This window comes from Cherax quadricarinatus, unplaced genomic scaffold (genome assembly GCF_038502225.1).
Source record: "Cherax quadricarinatus isolate ZL_2023a unplaced genomic scaffold, ASM3850222v1 Contig194, whole genome shotgun sequence".
Lineage (NCBI taxonomy): Eukaryota > Metazoa > Arthropoda > Malacostraca > Decapoda > Parastacidae > Cherax > Cherax quadricarinatus.
The window spans coordinates 216,087-236,781 of record NW_027195220.1 but is presented as its reverse complement, the minus strand read 5'-3'; the positions used below and the strand labels follow the sequence as shown (position 1 = coordinate 236,781).

The 20,695-nt window shown below is 41.3% G+C and overlaps 1 protein-coding gene across 2 annotated transcripts in view; it reads left to right on the top strand.

Annotated features, from left to right (window-relative positions):
- The first annotated feature begins 1,490 nt into the window (after positions 1 to 1,490).
- Positions 1,491 to 20,695, top strand: part of LOC128700934 (fibrinogen-like protein 1) — a 50,245-nt gene continuing 31,040 nt past the window's right edge. The window contains exons 1-4 of one of the 2 annotated variants that reach the window (XM_070080174.1): positions 1,499 to 1,633; positions 1,682 to 1,881; positions 17,664 to 17,859; positions 20,134 to 20,211. In XM_070080174.1, coding sequence (XP_069936275.1) covers positions 1,704 to 1,881; positions 17,664 to 17,859; positions 20,134 to 20,211 — 452 coding nt within the window. In that variant the 5' untranslated portion in view covers positions 1,499 to 1,633; positions 1,682 to 1,703. Of the gene's footprint in view, positions 1,882 to 17,663; positions 17,860 to 20,133; positions 20,212 to 20,695 lie in introns of both variants that reach the window. The other variant, XR_011391094.1, reaches the window with a different exon arrangement.

Below are 20,695 nucleotides of genomic sequence, written 5' to 3'. Positions count from 1 at the left end.
AACCCACCGGTTCGTTCTTCACAGTATAGCCGTGAGTATTATATCCCGATGACAGGAAAGCAGGTTCTTTACCACTGCAATGATGAGGGGTTACCTCCTGCAACTTCATACAGGTGCACAGGCAAGTATCTATATCATGGGACGTCTCAGGAAGTTAGTCAGTCTCCTTCAGTTCTCCTCGTTGACTGGCAGGTGACCCTCTCTGTCATCCAAGCTGGAAAGATAGACAGGTTACCCACTGCTTAAGAAATCACTCTCCATGATAAGTACAATACCTAAAAGATGTGGTGATTATTACAACAGTCAACTTAGAGCAAGACTGAAAGGACTAAGTTTATTATTGGTCAAAAATTAAGCTTTCAACCAATAAATCCACTAGAATACAAGGCAGGCATGTACTTACAGTAGTGTTGGGAGCTGTGAGTCTAGTGATTACTGTTTGGACTGGAGCCCCACACGTCACCTTTCAGGGGGGAGGGGAAGAAGGAGGGGAAGGGATTGTGGGAGCTAGACTGACCCTACCTTAACAAGCAGCCGGCAGTCAAACTATCACTTTCGGGGTGGGGGAAAAAAGGCGGGAATAGTGGGAGCTTGACTTACCCTACCTTAACAAGTAGCCGGCAATGAAACTATTGTTACTATATACTCCCTCGCTCTCCTATCTATTGAACTTTTCCCTCACAACCATAATTTTAACTCTCATGCACCTTATTCCATAACTTTCACTCTCACCAACTACCATAACTTTCATTCTCACTCACCATTTACCATAAATTTCACTCTCACTCACCATCTACCATAACTTCCACTCTTACTCTCCATCTACCATCACTTTCACTCTCACTCACCTTCTACCATAACTCTCACTCTTACTCTCCATCTACCATCACTTTCACTCTCACTCACCATCTACCATAACTTTCACTCTCACTCACCATCTATCATAACTTTCACTCTCATTCTCCATCTATGTTAACTTTCACTCTCATTCATCATCTACGATAACTCTCACTCACCATCTACCATTAAGTTTCACTCTCACCATCTTCCATAACTTTCACTCTCACTCACCATCTACCGTAACTTTCACTCTCACCATCTACTATAACTTTCACTCTCACCATCTACTATAACTTTCACTCTCATCATCTACCATAACTGTCACTCTCACATTCTACCAGAACTTTCGCTCTCACTCACCATCTACCATAACTTTCTCTCTCAGCATGTCTCTTCTAACCGTCTCATCTCTTGTTACTCTGTTGGTCTCGGTTTTCGGTCACCATTCTTTTCTCTATTACTCACGTTCTTACTCCTAGTAATTCTTCTCTTCACTCCCTTTTCTCGTACCCTGTTTCTTCTCTTCTCTTTCTCCTCCTCTCGACATTTTAGTGTACTCTTCTGATCCACTAAGCTCTTCTCTGAACGCAAGTATTATGAGGATATATATAACACACAAGGACAAGTGATAATGACCCGCCTTCCACTGTCTCTCACACTTCAGCCTCCCTCAGTGTATATAAGGCACCACTGGTGTTGTGTGGCTCACTCTACAGCCTCCCTCAGTGTATATAAGACAGCACTGGTGGTGTGTGATTCACAACACAGCCTCTCTCAGTGTAAGACACCACACGTTGTGTGTGGTTCACAACACAACCTCTCTGAGTATAAAACACCACAGGTTGTGTGTGGTTCACAGCATCATGATGAAGTTGTTGGTAATAATATTGACCATAAAATGTATTATGGTATCTGCCAACATTCCTTCCAACGATCCAACAACCATTAACACTTCTCCTTATGACACATCTTCCCATTCTTCAACAACCAGAAGCATCAGGCGTATAAAGAGGAGATCACCGGCACAACACCAACTCACAGGTATTTACTCATCTCTGAGTGTTAAGTTTAATAATTAGACATCCTCTCCTAAGCGGATTCTTACAGTTATACTTTTCTCATGGACTTTAAATCGTCATTGATTATTGTAGTTCCCTGAGTGTATATTTCAGCATCAATAATTATGACTTATCCTTCTTAGAGAAATTAAGAAGCAACAACAAACTCACTACAATTATTATCTCTCAGTAAATTCAACTTTAATTTATAGCATCAAATGTTATGTCGGGTCTTAAGTCTTAATAATATCTCATCAATGACAATTTTTAACCAACTTACGTCAACTTCTTCATTAAAACCTATTTCTGTTTTTTAATAAACGTTTTAGTTTTGGTCAAATGTTTATATTTAATAAACAGTTTGTTGTAGAAGACACCACTATACTGAAGTGCTTTTGTAATATATTGTTAAAGATTAAATTGTTTAGTACATAAAGAAAAAATTATTATAAATGCGGTTAAATTGTCAGTGTACACACTGCCATCTTAGTGTGTACTCTGATGTTAACATCAGTGTACACACTGTCACCGTAGTGTGTACTCTGATGTTAACATCAGTGTACACACTGTCACCGTAGTGTGTACTCTGATGTTAACATCAGTGTACACACTGCCATCTTAGTATGTACTCTGATGTTAACATCAGTGTACACACTGCCATCTTAGTATGTACTCTGATGTTAACATCAGTGTACACACTGCCATCTTAGTATGTACTCTGATGTTAACATCAGTGTACACACTGCCATCTTAGTATGTACTCTGATGTTAACATCAGTGTACACACTGCCATCTTAGTATGTACTCTTATGTTAACATCAGTGTACACACTGCCATCTCAGTATGTACTCTGATGTTAACATCAGTGTACACACTGCCATCTTAGTATGTACTCTGATGTTAACATCAGTGTACACACTGCCATCTTAGTGTGTACTCTGATGTTAACATCAGTGTACACACTGCCATCTTAGTATGTACTCTGATGTTAGCATCAGTGTACACACTGCCATCTTAGTATGTACTCTGATGTTAACATCAGTGTACACACTGTCATCTTAGTATGTACTCTGATGTTAACATCAGTGTACACACTGCCATCTTAGTATGTACTCTGATGTTAACATCAGTGTACACACTGCCATCTTAGTATGTACTCTGATGTTAACATCAGTGTACACACTGCCATCTTAGTATGTACTCTGATGTTAACATCAGTGTACACACTGCCATCTTAGTATGTACTCTGATGTTAACATCAGTGTACACACTGCCATCTTAGTATGTACTCTGATGTTAGCATCAGTGTACACACTGCCATCTTAGTATGTACTCTGATGTCAACATCAGTGTACACACTGCCATCTTAGTATGTACTCTGATGTTAACATCAGTGTACACACTGCCATCTTAGTATGTACTCTGATGTCAACATCAGTGTACACGCTGCCATCTTAGTATGTACTCTGATGTTAACATCAGTGTACACACTGCCATCTTAGTATGTACTCTGATGTTAACATCAGTGTACACACTGCCATCTTAGTATGCACTCTGATGTTAACATCAGTGTACACACTGCCATCTTAGTATGTACTCTGGTGTTAACATCAGTGTTCACACTGCCATCTTAGTATGTACTCTGATGTTAACATCAGTGTTCACACTGCCATCTTAGTATGTACTCTGGTGTTAACATCAGTGTACACACTGCCATCTTAGTATGTACTCTGATGTTAACATCAGTGTACACACTGCCATCTTAGTATGTACTCTGATGTTAACATCAGTGTACACACTGCCATCTTAGTATGTACTCTGATGTTAACATCAGTGTATACACTGCCATCTTAGTGTGTACTCTGATGTCAACATCAGTGAACACACTGCCATCTTAGTATGTACTCTGATGTTAACATCAGTGTATACACTGCCATCTTAGTATGTACTCTGATGTTAACATCAGTGTACACACTGCCATCTTAGTATGTACTCTGATGTTAACATCAGTGTATACACTGCCATCTTAGTATGTACTCTGATGTTAACATCAGTGTACACACTGCCATCTTAGTATGTACTCTGATGTTAACATCAGGGTGCACACTGACAGTAATATGTACTCTTAATCGTCATGATGGTACTGACACAGTAGTATGTACTCTTAATCATCATGATGGTACTGACACAGTAGTATGTACTCTTAATCATCATCATGGTACTGACACAGTAGCATGTACTCTTACATAAACATCATGGTACACACTGACACAGTAGTATGTACTCTTGCATCAACATCATGGTACTGACACAGTAGCATGTACTCTTACATCAACTTCATGGTACACACTGACACAGTAGTATGTACTCTTACATCAACTTCATGGTACACACTGACACAGTAGCATGTACTCTTACATCAACTTCATGGTACACACTGACACAGTAGCATGTACTCTTACATCAACTTCATGGTACACACTGACACAGTAGCATGTACTCTTACATCAACATCATGGTACACACTGACACAGTAGCATGTACTCTTACATCAACATCATGGTACACACTGACACAGTAGTATGTACTCTTACATCAACATCATGGTACACACTGACACAGTAGTATGTACTCTTGCGTCAACATCATGGTACACACTGACACAGTAGCATGTACTCTTGCATCAACATCATGGTACACACTGACACAGTAGTATGTACTCTTACATCAACATCATGGTACTGACACAGTAGTATGTACTCTTGCATCAACATCATGGTACACACTGACACAGTAGTATGTACTCTTACATCAACATCATGGTACACACTGACACAGTAGTATGTACTCTTACATCAACATCATGGTACACACTGACACAGTAGTATGTACTCTTGCATCAACATCATGGTACTGACACAGTAGTATGTACTCTTGCATCAACATCATGGTACACACTGACACAGTAGCATGTACTCTTGCATCAACATCATGGTACACACTGACACAGTAGCATGTACTCTTACATCAACATCATGGTACACACTGACACAGTAGTATGTACTCTTACATCAACATCATGGTACACACTGACACAGTAGTATGTACTCTTACATCAACATCATGGTACACACTGACACAGTAGTATGTACTCTTACATCAACATCATGGTACACACTGACACAGTAGTATGTACTCTTACATCAACATCATGGTACACACTGACACAGTAGTACACAGTAGTATGTACTCTTGCATCAACATCATGGTACACACTGACACAGTAGTATGTACTCTTACATCAACATCATGGTACACACTGACACAGTAGTATGTACTCTTACATCAACATCATGGTACACACTGACACAGTAGTATGTACTCTTACATCAACATCATGGTACTGACACAGTAGTATGTACTCTTACATCAACATCATGGTACACACTGACACAGTAGTATGTACTCTTACATCAACATCATGGTACTGACACAGTAGTATGTACTCTTACATCAACATCATGGTACACACTGACACAGTAGTATGTACTCTTACATCAACATCATGGTACTGACACAGTAGTATGTACTCTTACATCAACATCATGGTACACACTGACACAGTAGTATGTACTCTTGCATCAACATCATGGTACACACTGACACAGTAGTATGTACTCTTACATCAACATCATGGTACACACTGACACAGTAGTATGTACTCTTGCATCAACATCATGGTACACACTGACACAGTAGTATGTACTCTTACATCAACATCATGGTACACACTGACACAGTAGTATGTACTCTTACATCAACATCATGGTACACACTGACACAGTAGCATGTACTCTTACATCAACATCATGGTACTGACACAGTAGTATGTACTCTTACATCAACATCATGGTACACACTGACACAGTAGTATGTACTCTTACATCAACATCATGGTACTGACACAGTAGTATGTACTCTTACATCAACATCATGGTACACACTGACACAGTAGCATGTACTCTTACATCAACATCATGGTACTGACACAGTAGTATGTACTCTTACATCAACATCATGGTACACACTGACACAGTAGTATGTACTCTTACATCAACATCATGGTACACACTGACACAGTACCATGTACTCTTACATCAACATCATGGTACACACTGACACAGTACCATGTACTCTTACATCAACATCATGGTACACACTGACACAGTAGCATGTACTTGAACTATCAACATAAATGACTCACTTTATCATTTTCTACTAACACTACAAACTTACATATTACACAATATAAAACACTTACTGTCACTACATCATTTAGGTCCCCCACTACAATTACTCTCACACTTGGTTTAAAACTTCCTAAACACTCACTTAACATTTACCTTAATATCTCTCTCCTTAAAACTCTTCATTTCTTCAGGTTTATTTAAATCTTTATTATTCTTGAGTATATACATTTATATTTCCTCTTTTATTGTCATAACTGCTCCTTCATAGTTATTGTTGTTCTTCCCATCATAGAGTTCTTCCCATCATAGAGTTCTTCCCATCATAGAGTTCTTCCCATCATAGAGTTAACAATCTCAGGTACACCATGAAACATCTCATGTATTTCTCGCCTATCAAACTCTCCTACAACATTCAACTTTATTCCACTTAGAGCTTGAACATCCAGCTTTCTTCCACTTAGAGCCTGGACATCCAGCTTTCTTTCACTTAGAGCCTGGACGTCCAGCTCTCTTCCACTTAGAGCCTGGACATCCAGCTTTCTTCCACTTAGAGCCTGGACATCCAGCTTTCTTTCACTTAGAGCCTGGACATCCAGCTTTCTTCCACTTAGAGCCTGGACATCCAGCTCTCTTCCACTTAGAGCCTGGACACCCAGCTCTCTTCCACTTAGAGCCTGGACATCCAGCTTTCTTCCACTTAGAGCCTGGACATCCAGCTCTCTTCCACTTAGAGCCTGGACATCCAGCTCTCTTCCACTTAGAGCCTGGACATCCAGCTCTCTTCCACTTAGAGCCTGGACATCCAGCTTTCTTCCACTTAGAGCCTGGACATCCAGCTCTCTTCCACTTAGAGCCTGGACATCCAGCTTTCTTCCACTTAGAGCCTGGACATCCATCTTTCTTCCACTTAGAGCCTGGACATCCAGCTTTCTTCCACTTAGATCCTGGACATCCAGCTCTCTTCCACTTAGAGCCTGGACATCCAGCTCTCTTCCACTTAGAGCCTGGACATCCCACTCTCTTCCACTTAGAGCCTGGACATCCAGCTCTCTTCCCACTTAGAGCCTGGACATCCAGCTCTCTTCCACTTAGAGCCTGGACATCCAGCTCTCTTCCACATAGAGCCTGGACATCCAGCTCTCTTCCACTTAGAGCCTGGACATCCAGCTTTCTTCCACTTAGAGCCTGGACATCCAGCTTTCTTCCACTTAGAGCCTGGACATCCAGCTCTCTTCCACATAGAGCCTGGACATCCAGCTCTCTTCCACTTAGAGCCTGGACATCCAGCTTTCTTCCACTTAGAGCCTAGACATCCAGCTTTCTTCCACTTAGAGCCTGGACATCCATCTTTCTTCCACTTAGAGCCTGGACATCCAGCTTTCTTCCACTTAGAGCCTGGACATCCAGCTCTCTTCCACTTAGAGCCTGGACATCCAGCTCTCTTCCACTTAGAGCCTGGACATCCAGCTCTCTTCCACATAGAGCCTGGACATCCAGCTCTCTTTCACTTAGAGCCTGGACATCCAGCTCTCTTCCACATAGAGCCTGGACATCCAGCTTTCTTCCACTTAGAGCCTGGACATCCAGCTCTCTTCCACTTAGAGCCTGGACATCCAGCTCTCTTCCACTTAGAGCCTGGACATCCAACTTTCTTCCACTTAGAGCCTGGACATCCAGCTTTCTTCCACTTAGAGCCTGGACATCCAGCTCTCTTCCACTTAAAGCCTGGACATCCAGCTCTCTTCCACTTAGAGCCTGGACATCCAGCTCTCTTCCACTTAGAGCCTGAACATCCAGCTTTCTTCCACTTAGAGCCTTGACATCCAGCTCTCTTCCACTTAGAGCCTGGACATCCAGCTCTCTTCCACTTAGAGCCTGGACATCCAGCTCTCTTCCACTTAGAGCCTGGACATCCAGCTTTCTTCCACTTAGAGCCTGGACATCCAGCTCTCTTCCTCTTAGAGCCTGGACATCCAGCTTTCTTCCACTTAGAGCCTGGACATCCAGCTTTCTTCCTCTTAGAGCCTGAACATCCAGCTTTCTTCCTCTTAGAGCCTGGACATCCAGCTCTCTTCCTCTTAGAGCCTGGACATCCAGCTTTCTTCCACTTAGAGCCTGGACATCCAGCTCTCTTCCTCTTAGAGCCTGGACATCCAGCTTTCTTCCACTTAGAGCCTGGACATCCAGCTTTCTTCCACTTAGAGCCTGGACATCCAGCTTTCTTCCACTTAGAGCCTGGACATCCAGCTTTCTTCCACTTAGAGCCTGGATATCCAGCTTTCTTCCACTTAGAGCCTTGACATCCAGCTTTCTTCCACTTAGAGCCTGGACATCCAGCTTTCTTCCACTTAGAGCCTGGACATCCAGTTTTTTCCATCCATAATATTCATCATCATCTCATCTCTTTATTATCTGCTCTACGTCCACATATATTTTATTATCTGCTCTACAACCACATATATTTTATTATCTGCTCTACATCCACATATATTTTATTATCTGCTCTACATCCACATATATTTTATTATCTGCTCTACATCCACATATATTTTATTATCTGCTCTACATCCACATATATTTTATTATCTGCTCTACATCCACATATATTTTATTATCTGCTCTACATCCACATATATTTTATTGTCTGCTCTACAACCACATATATTTTATTATCTGCTCTACGTCCACATATATTCAAACATCTTTATTTAATATACTTTTCTTCTTTTTTTCATTGATTACAAGTTCCAGTAACTGAGGTAATTAACTATATTTAATTGTTCAGTGAAAGTGTATGTTTGTATGTGTTTGTGGGTGTTTGTATGTGTTTGTGGGTGTTTGTATGTGTTTGTGGGTGTTTGTGGGTGTGTTTGTATGTGTTTGTGGGTGTTTGTATGTGTTTGTGGGTGTTTGTATGTGTGTGTGTGTTTGTATGTGTTTGTGGGTGTTTGTATGTGTTTGTGGGTGTTTGTATGTGTTTGTGGGTGTTTGTATGTGTTTGTGGGTGTTTGTATGTGTTTGTGGGTGTTTGTATGTGTGTGTAGGTGTTTGTATGTGTTTGTGGGTGTTTGTATGTGTTTGTGGGTGTTTGTATGTGTTTGTGGGTGTTTGTATGTGTTTGTGGGTGTTTGTATGTGTTTGTGGGTGTTTGTATGTGTTTGTGGGTGTTTGTATGTGTTTGTGGGTGTTTGTATGTGTGTGTAGGTGTTTGTATGTGTTTGTGGGTGTTTGTATGTGTTTGTGGGTGTTTGTATGTGTTTGTGGGTGTTTGTATGTGTTTGTGGGTGTTTGTGTGTGTTTGTGGGTGTTTGTGTGTGTTTGTGGGTGTTTGTATGTGTTTGTGGGTGTTTGTATGTGTTTGTGGGTGTTTGTATGTGTTTGTGGGTGTTTGTATGTGTTTGTGGGTGTTTGTATGTGTTTGTGGGTGTTTGTATGTGTTTGTGGGTGTGTTTGTATGTGTTTGTGGGTGTTTGTATGTGTTTGTGGGTGTGTTTGTATGTGTTTGTGGGTGTTTGTATGTGTTTGTGGGTGTGTTTGTATGTGTTTGTGGGTGTGTTTGCAAGTATGTGTTTGACTGTATGTGTATGTGTGTGTAAGCTTGCAGGTGTATTGTGAATGTACTCACCTAGTTGTACTCATCTAGTTGTAGTTGCACAGGCTGAGTCACAGCTCCTGGCCCTGCCTCTTCACTTGTTGCCACTAGGTCCACTCTCTCCCTGCTCCAAGAGCTTTCCCATACCTCTTCTTAAAGCTGCCTACCTGGAAAACATTCCGGGTATCAATGCCCCCGCGGCCCGGTCCATGACCAGGCCTTCTGGTGAATCAGGGTCTTATCAACGAGGCTGTTTCTCCTGGCCGCACGAAGTCCAACGTGCCCGGCTTATCCGGTACTGATTTTAGGTATCTGTCCAGCTCCCGCTTGAAGACAACCAGGGGCCTGTTGGTAATTCCCCTTATGGCTGGTGGGAAGCTGTTTAACAGTCTTGGGCCCTGGACACTTACTGTGTTTTCTCTTAGTGTACCAATGGCGCCCCTACTTTTCACTAGGGGTATGTTGCACCGCCTGCCAAGTCTTTTGTTTTCGTAGGGAGTGATTTCTGTGTGCAGATTAGGGACCAGTCCCTCCAGGATCTTCCAGGAGTAGATTATGATGTCTCTCTCCTGCACTCCAGTGAGTACAAGTCAAGTGCTTCCAAGCTATATATGGATCCTGCCTCCACTACATCACTTCCCAGATTATTCCACTTCCTGACAACTCTGTGACTGAAGAAATACTTCCTAACATCCCTCTGACTAGTCTAACTCTTCAACTTCCAATCGTGTGTGTGTGTATATGTGTGTGTGTGTGTGTGTGTGTGTGTGTGTGTGTGTGTGTGTGTGTGTGTGTGTGTGTGTGCACTCGCGCATGTGCATGCATGTATGTGTGTACTCACAGTTGTGGTTCCTTACTAGGTGCTTCACCGCTTTTCTCTTGATAATTTTCTCCATGTTTTTGCATACTGTACATGTCAATGACATTGGTCTGTAGTTTAATGCCTAAGGAACATATCAATATGCTGATATGTCCCTTAATCGCGCTTTCTCTTGCAGGATCCTCTTTTGTGCCGATTCTGCCTTTAAAAATCACTTTGACTGGCTGGTTTCTTCCTCTTGCAAACCCCCATATTCTCAAAAAAATTGTCATCTTGATTATGATGTTCTCTCCTATTGCTTTCATGATACTTTCAATTACTTTTTTGTCCCCCTGTCTTCTTGCTTTGTAAGTTTCCCCTTCAACTTCCTAGAGCCCATAAACAAAGACTGACCTCTCTCATTCATTGTCCCACTGCATCTCCCTGTGTATCCTGATTCGATTTAGTTGCCTCCATTGCAGCTTTCCTTTCTTCAGTCTCTTATCTATCTGTTGTCCCTGTGCCTAGTGGTCTATCATTTTCCATTCTCAGCTTTTCCTGGGCACTGCAGTGGTTTGATATGGCCTCTGCATAGAGTTTAACTACTTCGTTCCCATCAGTCCCCTCGTTTGTGACTGATGTATCAGTTCTTGATGTCATGCACGTTCTGCTCTTTGGTTCTTGACACTGTTTCAAATTTTTCAGGTCCTCTTCAAAGCTCTGTAACTTAACCTCTGCTGCTGAGGCTTGTGGCTCCCATTTCCTGCTTTCTGCAACTATCCTCTCCTCCATTATCTTCCTAAGCTCTTCTAGCTCTTCTCCCTTTTCTTGAGGTCTGGTACCCAGTCTTCCTTCCCAGACTCATCCTCCAGTCCCCGGGTTTTCCATCCTGTTCCCTGGCAACCCATTTTCGTAGTTGCCACAGAATGAAAAACTTATGTATATCTGTGTGGTCGTTTGTGATGTGTGTGTGTGTGTGCGTGTGTGTGTGTGTGTGTGTGTGTGTGTGTGTGTGTGTGTGTGTGTGTGTGTGTGTGTGTGTGTGTGTGTGTGTGTTTGTGTGTGTGTGTGTGTAAGTACCTAATTGTACTCACCTAATTGTGGTTGAAGGGGTCGAGTCACAGCACCTGTTCCCACCTCTTCACTGGTCACCACAAGGTCACTCTTCCTGCTTCATAAGCTTTATCATCTTAAAAGCTATATATGGATCCTGCCTCCACTACATCACTTCCCAAATTATTCCACTTCCTGACAACTCTGTGACTGAAGAAATACTTCCTAACATCCCTGTGATTCACCTGAGTCTCCAGCTTCCAACTGTGTCCCCATGTCGCTGTGTCCCATCTCTGGAACATCTCGTCTCTGTTCACCTTGTAGATTCCTCTCAGTATTTTATATGTTGTTATCATATCTCCCCTATCTCTCCTGTCCTCCAGTGTCATTAAGTAGATTCCCTTAACCTCTCCTTGTAGGGCATACCCCTTAGCTCCGGGACTCCTCTTGTTGTTAACCTTTGCACTTTCTCTAGTTTCTTTATGTGCTTGGCTAGGGGTGGGTTCCAAACTGGTGCTGCATACTCCAACATGGGCCTAACGTATACAGTGTACAGGGTCCTGAACGATTCCTTATCAAGATTTCGAAATGCTGTTCTTAGGTTTGCTAGGTGCCCATATGCTGCAGCAGTTATGTGGTTGATGTGCGCTTCAGGAGATGTCCCTGGTGTTATACTCACCCCAAGGTTTTTCTCTTTGAGTGATGTATGTAGTCTCTGGCTCCCTTAGACTGTACTCCGTCTACGGTCTTCGTTGCCCTTCTCCAATCATGACTTTGCACTTGGTGGAATTGAACTTCAGGAGCCAGTTGCAGGACCAGGTCTGCAGCCTGTCCAGATCCCTTTGGAGTTCTGCCTGGTCCTCGTCCGATTGAATTCTTCTCATCAACTACACATCATCTGCAAACAGGGACACTTCAGAGTCTGCTCCTTCTGTCATGTCGTTCACAAATACCAAAAACAGCACTGGTCCCAGGACTGACCCCTGTGGAACTCCACTCGTCACAGGCGCCCGCTCTGACACCTCACCACGTACCATAACTCGCTTGTGTATTCCTGACAGGCATTCCCTGATCAATTGCAGTGCCTTCCCTGTTATCTCTGCCTGGTCCTTCAGCTTTTACACTAATCTCTTGTGTGTAACTGTGTCAAACGCCTTTTTACAGTCCAGGAAAATGCAGTCTACCCACCCCTCTCCCTCTTGTCTTACTGCTGTCACCCTGTCATAAAACTACCGTAAGTTTGTGACACAGGATTTCCCATTCCTGAAACTGTGTTGGCTGTCGTTGATAAGCTCATTCATTTCTAGGTGTTCCACCACTCTTCTCAGGATAATCTCCTTGACTTTGCATACAGTACATCGCAGTGACACTGGTCTGTAGTTTAATGCTTCATGTCTGTCTCCTTGTTTAAAAAATTGGGACTACATTTGCTGTCTTCCATACCTCAGGTAGTCGCCCTGTTTCGACAGATGTGTTGAATATTGTTGTTAGGGATACACAAAGCACATCTGCACCCTTTCTCAGGACTCATGGAGAGATGTTGTCCGGCCCCATCGCCTTTGAAGTGTCTAGCTTACCCAGCAGCCTCTTCATTTTTTTCTCGGTTGTATGCATTGTGTCCAACACTTGGTGGTGTACCCCACCTCTCCGTCTTTCTGGAGTCCCTTCTGTCTCCTCATGTTGAGTTCCTCACATACTTCTCGGTCGTTTCTTGTGATCTCCCCTCCTTCCTTCTTTAGCCTGATTACCTGGTCCTTGACTGTTGTTTTCCTCCTGATGTGGTTGTACAACAGCTTCAGGTCTGATATGGCTTTCGCTGCTATGTCATTTTCATATTGTCGTTGGGCCTCCCTTCTTACCTGTGCATATTTATTTCTGGCTCTACGACTTCTCTCCTTATTCTCCTGGGTCCTTTTCCTTCTATACTTCTTCCACTCTCTAGCACTCTTGGTTTTGGCCTCTTTTTACCTTTGGGTAAACCAATGGCTCATCTTGGCTTTCTCGTTGTTTTTGTTACCCTTGGGTGCAAGCCTCTCCTCAGCTTCCTTGCATATTGATGTCACATATCCCATCATCTCGTTTACTGACTTACCTGCCAGTTCTCTGTCCCACTGAACCCGGTGTCTGTGTAGTCCCCTCTCTTGTAGTTTGGTTTCACTCGTCCTGTGTATGTGGGTCTGTGTGTGTGTGTGCACTCTCCTATTTGTGGTTGCAGGGGTCGAGTCATAGCTCCTGGCCCCTAGATCTGTCTGAGTGTGTGGGTCTGTGTGTTGATCTGTGTGTATGTGTGTGGGTCTGTGTGTGTGCATGTGCGGGTGTGTGTATGGGTCTGGTCTGTATGTGTGGGTTTATGTGATTGTGTGAGAAATAGTTGGTGTAAGTGTACTCACCTAGTGTGTGAGTGTATGTGAGTGTGTGTGCTGGGTACTTGTGTTACACCTGGTACAGTGCGCCTGACCTGACACTACCACAACAATCACCTTATTAGCTTGTACCTTCTATGTCATCCTTCATCCTAGAGGCTCTAACTATTAGACACCTGTCTGTCACCGTAGTTTCTGTTTTAAATTACCAATTACTATTCTTTATTAGCCTATTCCTTTTCATATTAAAAGTGTGATCGTTCACAAAACAGCTGTAGGTTACCTGGAAGTCACACCTGACTCTCTATAACCACACATAAGTGAATACTTGCATGTAGTGTCTAACTTGTTGTGATGTTCTGGTGTAGTACCTCCAACTCTGTTTCTTCACTATATATTTTATTCCTATTTACTGTGCTTCTTTCACTGGTCACACATTGATTTCGCTTTATTATTTATCTTGGTTGACATAGGTGTCAACACCGCATCCTGGTTCAGATTCACAGAGAGGACACAAACAGGTCTTCACAGAGCTAAGTACACGTCACCACTTCCTCAAGCTCTCTGTCAGTTTTGAAACAGTCTCCAGTCTGTAATACCAAAGAAATGAAGCAGACGTCCGATGAACTGCGACTGATCGTACCGTGGAACATCTAAATTAATTTTAGGTGTATCATCCATCACTAGTCTCGCCATGCAGCCTCCACCACTACACTGATCTTATTTCCCGGCTCCCCGGGGAGGAGAGCTAAACCCGCAGGGGCCTGGCACTCCTCTTGGGGGAGGTGGAAGAGAAGACGAACAGGTTCTGTGAGAGGTGAGATGAACTGTGGAACAGACCTACTGACCCATGCGGAGCAGGTCAATGTCCCCCCCGATAAGGAAGGAGCACGGCACCAGACCCAGTAGCTAAAGCTAGTCAGGTCCAACTCACACCCACCCACACCCACTTATATATTTATCTAACCTATTTTTAAAACTGCACAATGCTTTAGCCTCAATAACTGTACTCGAGAGTTTGTTCCACTCATCCACAACTTTATTACCAAACCAGTGCTTTCCTATATCATTCCTGAACCTGAATTTTTCCAACTTGAAACCATTGCTGCGAGTCCTGTCTTCGCTGGAGATTTTCAGCACGCTATTTACATTTCCTTTATTTATTCCTGTTTTCCATTTATACACCTCGATCATATCTTCCCTAATTCTACGCCTCTCGAGAGAGTGCAGATTCAGAGCCTCAGTCTATCCTCATAGGGAAGATTTCTGATACATGGGATCATCTTTGTCAACCTCCTCTGTACGTTTTCCAGAGCAATTATATCCATTCTGTAATACTGTGACCAGAACTGAGCAGCATAGTCTAAATGAGGCCTAACCAAGGATATATAGAGTTGAAGAACAACCTGAGGATTTCTATTATTTATACTTCTGGATATTAAGCCAAGAATTCTGTTAGCTTTATTGCGAACACTAATGCACTGTTGTCTTGGTTTTAGATTACTGCTAACCAGAACTCCTAAATCCTTTTTGCAATCAGTAGTAATAAGATCTACATTATTTAGTTTATACCTGGCATGGTTATTTACCTGTCCAACATTTAGAACTTTGCATTTGTCAATATTAAACTGCATCTGCCACTTCTCCGACCATTGCATCAGTCTATTCAAATCATCCTGGAGTGCTCTAGTGTCCTCATTAGAATGAATTGGACGGCCTATTTTGGTGTCATCAGCAAATTTGCTTATGTCGCTATTTATTCCCTCATCTATGTCGTTTATGTAAATTGTGAACAACAACGGGCCCAACACTGACCCCTGAGGAACACCGCTTGTGATGTGCCCCCATTCTGATTTCTCCTCAGTTATGCAAACTCTCTGCTGCCTATTTGTCAGCCATGCCTCTAACCAGGAAAATTTTTTTCCTCCTATTCCGTGTGCCCTAAGTTTCCTCAACAGCCTCTGATGTGGAACTCTATCGAAAGCCTTACTGAAGTCCATATACACAATATCATATTCATTACCATGATCTACCTCTTCAAACACCTTAGTGAAAAAAGTTAGTAAATTCGTAAGACAGGAACGCCCCTTTGTAAAACCGTGTTGAGATTCTTAAATCAATCTGTGCCTATCAAGATGGCTACAAAATGCTTCAGCAATTATTGATTCCATAAATTTTCCTACTATGGAGGTAAGGCTTATTGGTCTATAGTTCGAAGCCAAGGACCTGTCACCTGCCTTGTAAATAGGTATTACATTTGCCATTTTCCACTTATCAGGCACTATGCCAGTTTGTAGTGATATGTTAAAAAGATTAGCCAAAGGTATGCTAAGTTCCTCTTTACATTCCTTTAACACTCTTGCAAACAGTTCATCAGGACCTGGGGATTTGTTAGGTTTTAGTTTCTCTATTTGTCTGAGGACCATGTCACTAGTTACCGCAATCGTGCATAGTTTATTATCATCCTGTTCTACATAATCTATTATTTCAGGAATATTGTTAGTATTTTCCTGGGTGACAACTGAGAGGAAGTAGGTATTGAGAATTTCACACATATCCTTATCACTGTCAGTGATCTGGCCAGAGTTACTCTTAAGTGGGCCAATCTTGTCCCTAATCTTACTTCTGTATACCTGAAAAAACCCTTTTGGGTTAGCCATGGAATCTCTTGCGACATTAGCCTCATAATCTCGGATATTATTCTAACTCCACAAGAGTTTGAAGATGCAATAAATGACATGCCCATGCACTCTGCCCCAGGCCCAGACTCGCGGAATTCTGTGTTCATCAAGAACTGCAAGAAGCCGCTATCGCATGCCTTCAGCATTTTATGGAGAGGGAGCATGGACACAGGGGTCATCCCACACACACTAAAAACAACAGACATAGCCGCACTCCACAAAGGTGGCAGTAAAGCAATTGCAAAGAACTACAGACCGATAGCACTAACAAAGAACTTTCACGGCACACATAAGTATGATAAGGCACCTAAATTACTGGGAATGGTTGAAGGTCCTTGATCTGTATTCCCTGGAACACAGGCGAGAGAGATACATGATAATTTACACTTGGAAGGTCCTGGAGGGATTGGTACCAAACCTCCACACAAAAATCTCTCAATATGAAAGCAAAAGACTCGGCAGGAGATGCAACATTTCCCCGATGAAAAGCAGGGGCGCCACGAGTACACTGAGAGACAACACATTAAGTGTCCAGGGTCCAAGACTGTTCAGTTGCCTCCCAGCATACATAAGGGGGATTACCAACAGATCCCTGGCTGTCTTCAAGAAGGCACTGGACAGGCACCTAAAGTCAGTACCTGACCAGCGGAGCTGTGGTTAGTATGTCAGCTTGCGTGCGGCCAGAAGTAACAGCCTAGTTGATAAGACGCTGATCCACCATGAGACCTGATCACAGACCGAGCCGCAGGGGCGTTGACCCATGAAACCCTCTCCAGGTAAACTCCAGGTAATATATGTTTTAAGTTTTGTGAGATATTAGCACCTTCCCAGTTGTTTGTGTGGTTAGCAGTTTTAATGTGTTGCAACACTGTTCAAGAGTCTCTTCTTACACAACTAAGATATTCTGTTCTATTATCTCTTTCATAATTTTTTTTGTTGTTATTTTTTGAAAAATATTTTATTTAGGTGGTAAATAAAAGATACAATTTTTCTGCTTAATTTTTAACAAATTGTCATTTCTCGGCAGATGACCAGTTCAAGGAGACAGTTCTCGCAAGACTAAATGAAATTACTGAAAGTATTGAGAGAAACAGAAACATACTGCAAGAGAGAGAAGCATCAGTAGCTGATGAACGTCGTGCCAGATGTGAGACACAACACAATAACACAAAGCATCAGTTACATAAATGTCAGAAGAACCTGAGGGAAAATATCATCACCAGGTTAGTTAAGTGTCTTAGAATATATTAGCATAAAGTTAACTAATTATCTGCGAATTTTACCAGATTCACTATGTTTGTAATTAAAAAAAATATTGAACAAAGGAAGTTACATTAATAAAATGTAACTGAAGAAGTGTTAGGAATGTAATTAGCGAGGAAGAGAAGACGGCAATTATAACTACACCTGAAAAATGTTTGACAGTGTTGCCACTCTGTGGCTATATGTTTCACAGTGTTGCCAGTCTGTGGCTATATGTTTGATACTGTTGTCAGTCTGTGGGAAGATGTTTGACAGTGTTGCCAGTGAAGTAAGACGTTTGATAGTGTTGCCAGTCTGTGGGAAGATGTTTGACAGTGTTGCCATCTGTGGTAAGATGTTTGACAGTGTTACCAGTTTGTCGGAAGACGTTTGACAGTTTTGCCAGTCTGAGGGAAGATCTTTGACAGTGTTGTCAGTCTGTTTACCTGGAGCTTACCTGGAGAGAGTTCCGGGGGTCAACGCCCCCGTGGCCCGGTCTGTGACCAGACCTCATGGTGGATCAGGGCCTGATCAAACAGGCTGTTACTGATGGCTGCACGCAATCCAACGTACGAGCCACAGCCCGGCTGGTCAGGCACCGACTTTAGGTGCTTGTCCAGTGCCTGCTTGAAGAGTGCCAGGGGTCTGTTGGTAATCCCCCTTATGTATGCTGGGAGGCAGTTGAACAGTCTCGGGCCCCTGGCACTTATTGTACTGTTTCTTAACGTGCTAGTGACACCCCTGCTTTTCATTGGGGGGATGTTGCATCGTCTGCCGAGTCTTTTGCTTTCGTCAGGAGTGATTTTCGTGTGCAAGTTTGGTACTAGTCCCTCTAGGATTTTCCAGGTGTATATAATCATGTATCTCTCCCTCCTGCGTTCCAGGGAATACAGGTTCAGGAACCTCAAGCGCTCCCATTAATTTAGGTGTTTTATCTCCGTTATGCGGACCGTGAAGGTTCTCTGTACATTTTCTAGGTCAGCAATTTCACCTGCCTTGAAAGGTGCTGTTAGTGTGCAGCAATATTCCAGCCTAGATAGAACAAGTGACCTGAAGAGTGTCATCATGGGCTTGGCATCCCTAGTTTTGAAGGTTCTCATTATCCATCCTGTCATTTTTCTTGCTCATGCGATTGATACAATGTTATGGTCCTTGAAGGTGAGATCCTCCGACATGATCACTCCCAGGTCTTTGACGTTAGTTTTTCGCTCTATTGTGTTGTTGGAATTTGTTTTATACTCTGATGAAGATTTAATTTCCTCATGTTTACCATATCGAAGTAATTGAAATTTCTCATCGTAGAACTTCATATTGTTTTCTGCAGCCCATTGAAAGATTTGTTTGAATTTGCAGTCTGCCCCATTTATAAATAAATAAATAAATAAATAAATAAATAAATAAATATATATATATATATATATATATATATATATATATATATATATATATATATATATATATATATATTTATATATATATATATATATATATATATATATATATATATATATATATATATATATATATATATATATATATAAATATATATATATATATATATATATATATATATATATATATATATATATATATATAAATATATATATATATATATATATATATAAATATATATATATATATATATATATATATATATATATATATATATATATATATATATATATAAAATATATATATATATATATATATATATATATATATATATATATATATATATATATAAATATATATATTAATGTGTTAACACTCATGCTGCACCTTGTGTTAATGTGTTAACACTCAGAAATATGTGTTAATATTATACGTGATTCCGACTGTACTGTCATGTTAATAACTTTATTAAGTTTAATGCCTCTGTCATGTTAATAACTTTATTAAGTTTAATGCCTCTGTTCCACTTAAGTCACTAAAGTCGCATCTCTCCCGTTTATTTGTTTCAAGAATAATTACATTCATTTTGCTAGAGATTAATTGAACTTTTATTATTATTTACTGAGAAATGCACAGTTTTCTGTATATGTATATCTTGTATGTCACAGTGTTTATAACAATATTATACAATGAGAGATACTCACCTAATTGTAAAGAGAATACTACGTATGTTCTTGTGTTTTTAATAAAAAATTACACTGATAATAATTATATTTAATCAAGACTAATGTGACATTAATCACTGTACTGAATGTTTTTCATTATGGAACATTATCGGTTAATTTAACTTGGTGTGTATACAGCCCTCCTGCACGAGACTGCTCGGACATTCATAATAGAGGTGTGACTGAGAGTGGTGTCTACAGGATCTCCCCTCAGAGGTAAGTTGTTTCTCCAGCCTCAGTTAGTATTTCGACAGTTAATCTACTAACAATGATGTGTATAATTCTCTCAGATGTACAACTCTGTCAGACTTTACTCTTTCTCGTCTTCATAAGAAAATAAAACACAAATCACTACTTTGTGCCTTCATATGTAAAATAAGTATTAATCAGCAATATAAAAACACTGAAAAACAACTGTATACATTTAGACTGATCTCCTTAACTAGTTGTCTTTGTAAAACTTTTGGAAGAAAGATACTTAACAGACTGTACTACAGAATCAGACACTAACTTTCCCCTCATCTCTGTGGGATCATGAAAGGTAAAAGTGTGCAGAAATGTATTTCCACCTTTCTCACTGCACACACCTCTGTTAGTTTTATCACATTTCTAAAATCTGCATTTGATATCGCAAACAGAACCGTTATACTACATGAACTAGCCAAAATGAATATTGGTGGTAGCTTACTCGGCTGGATAA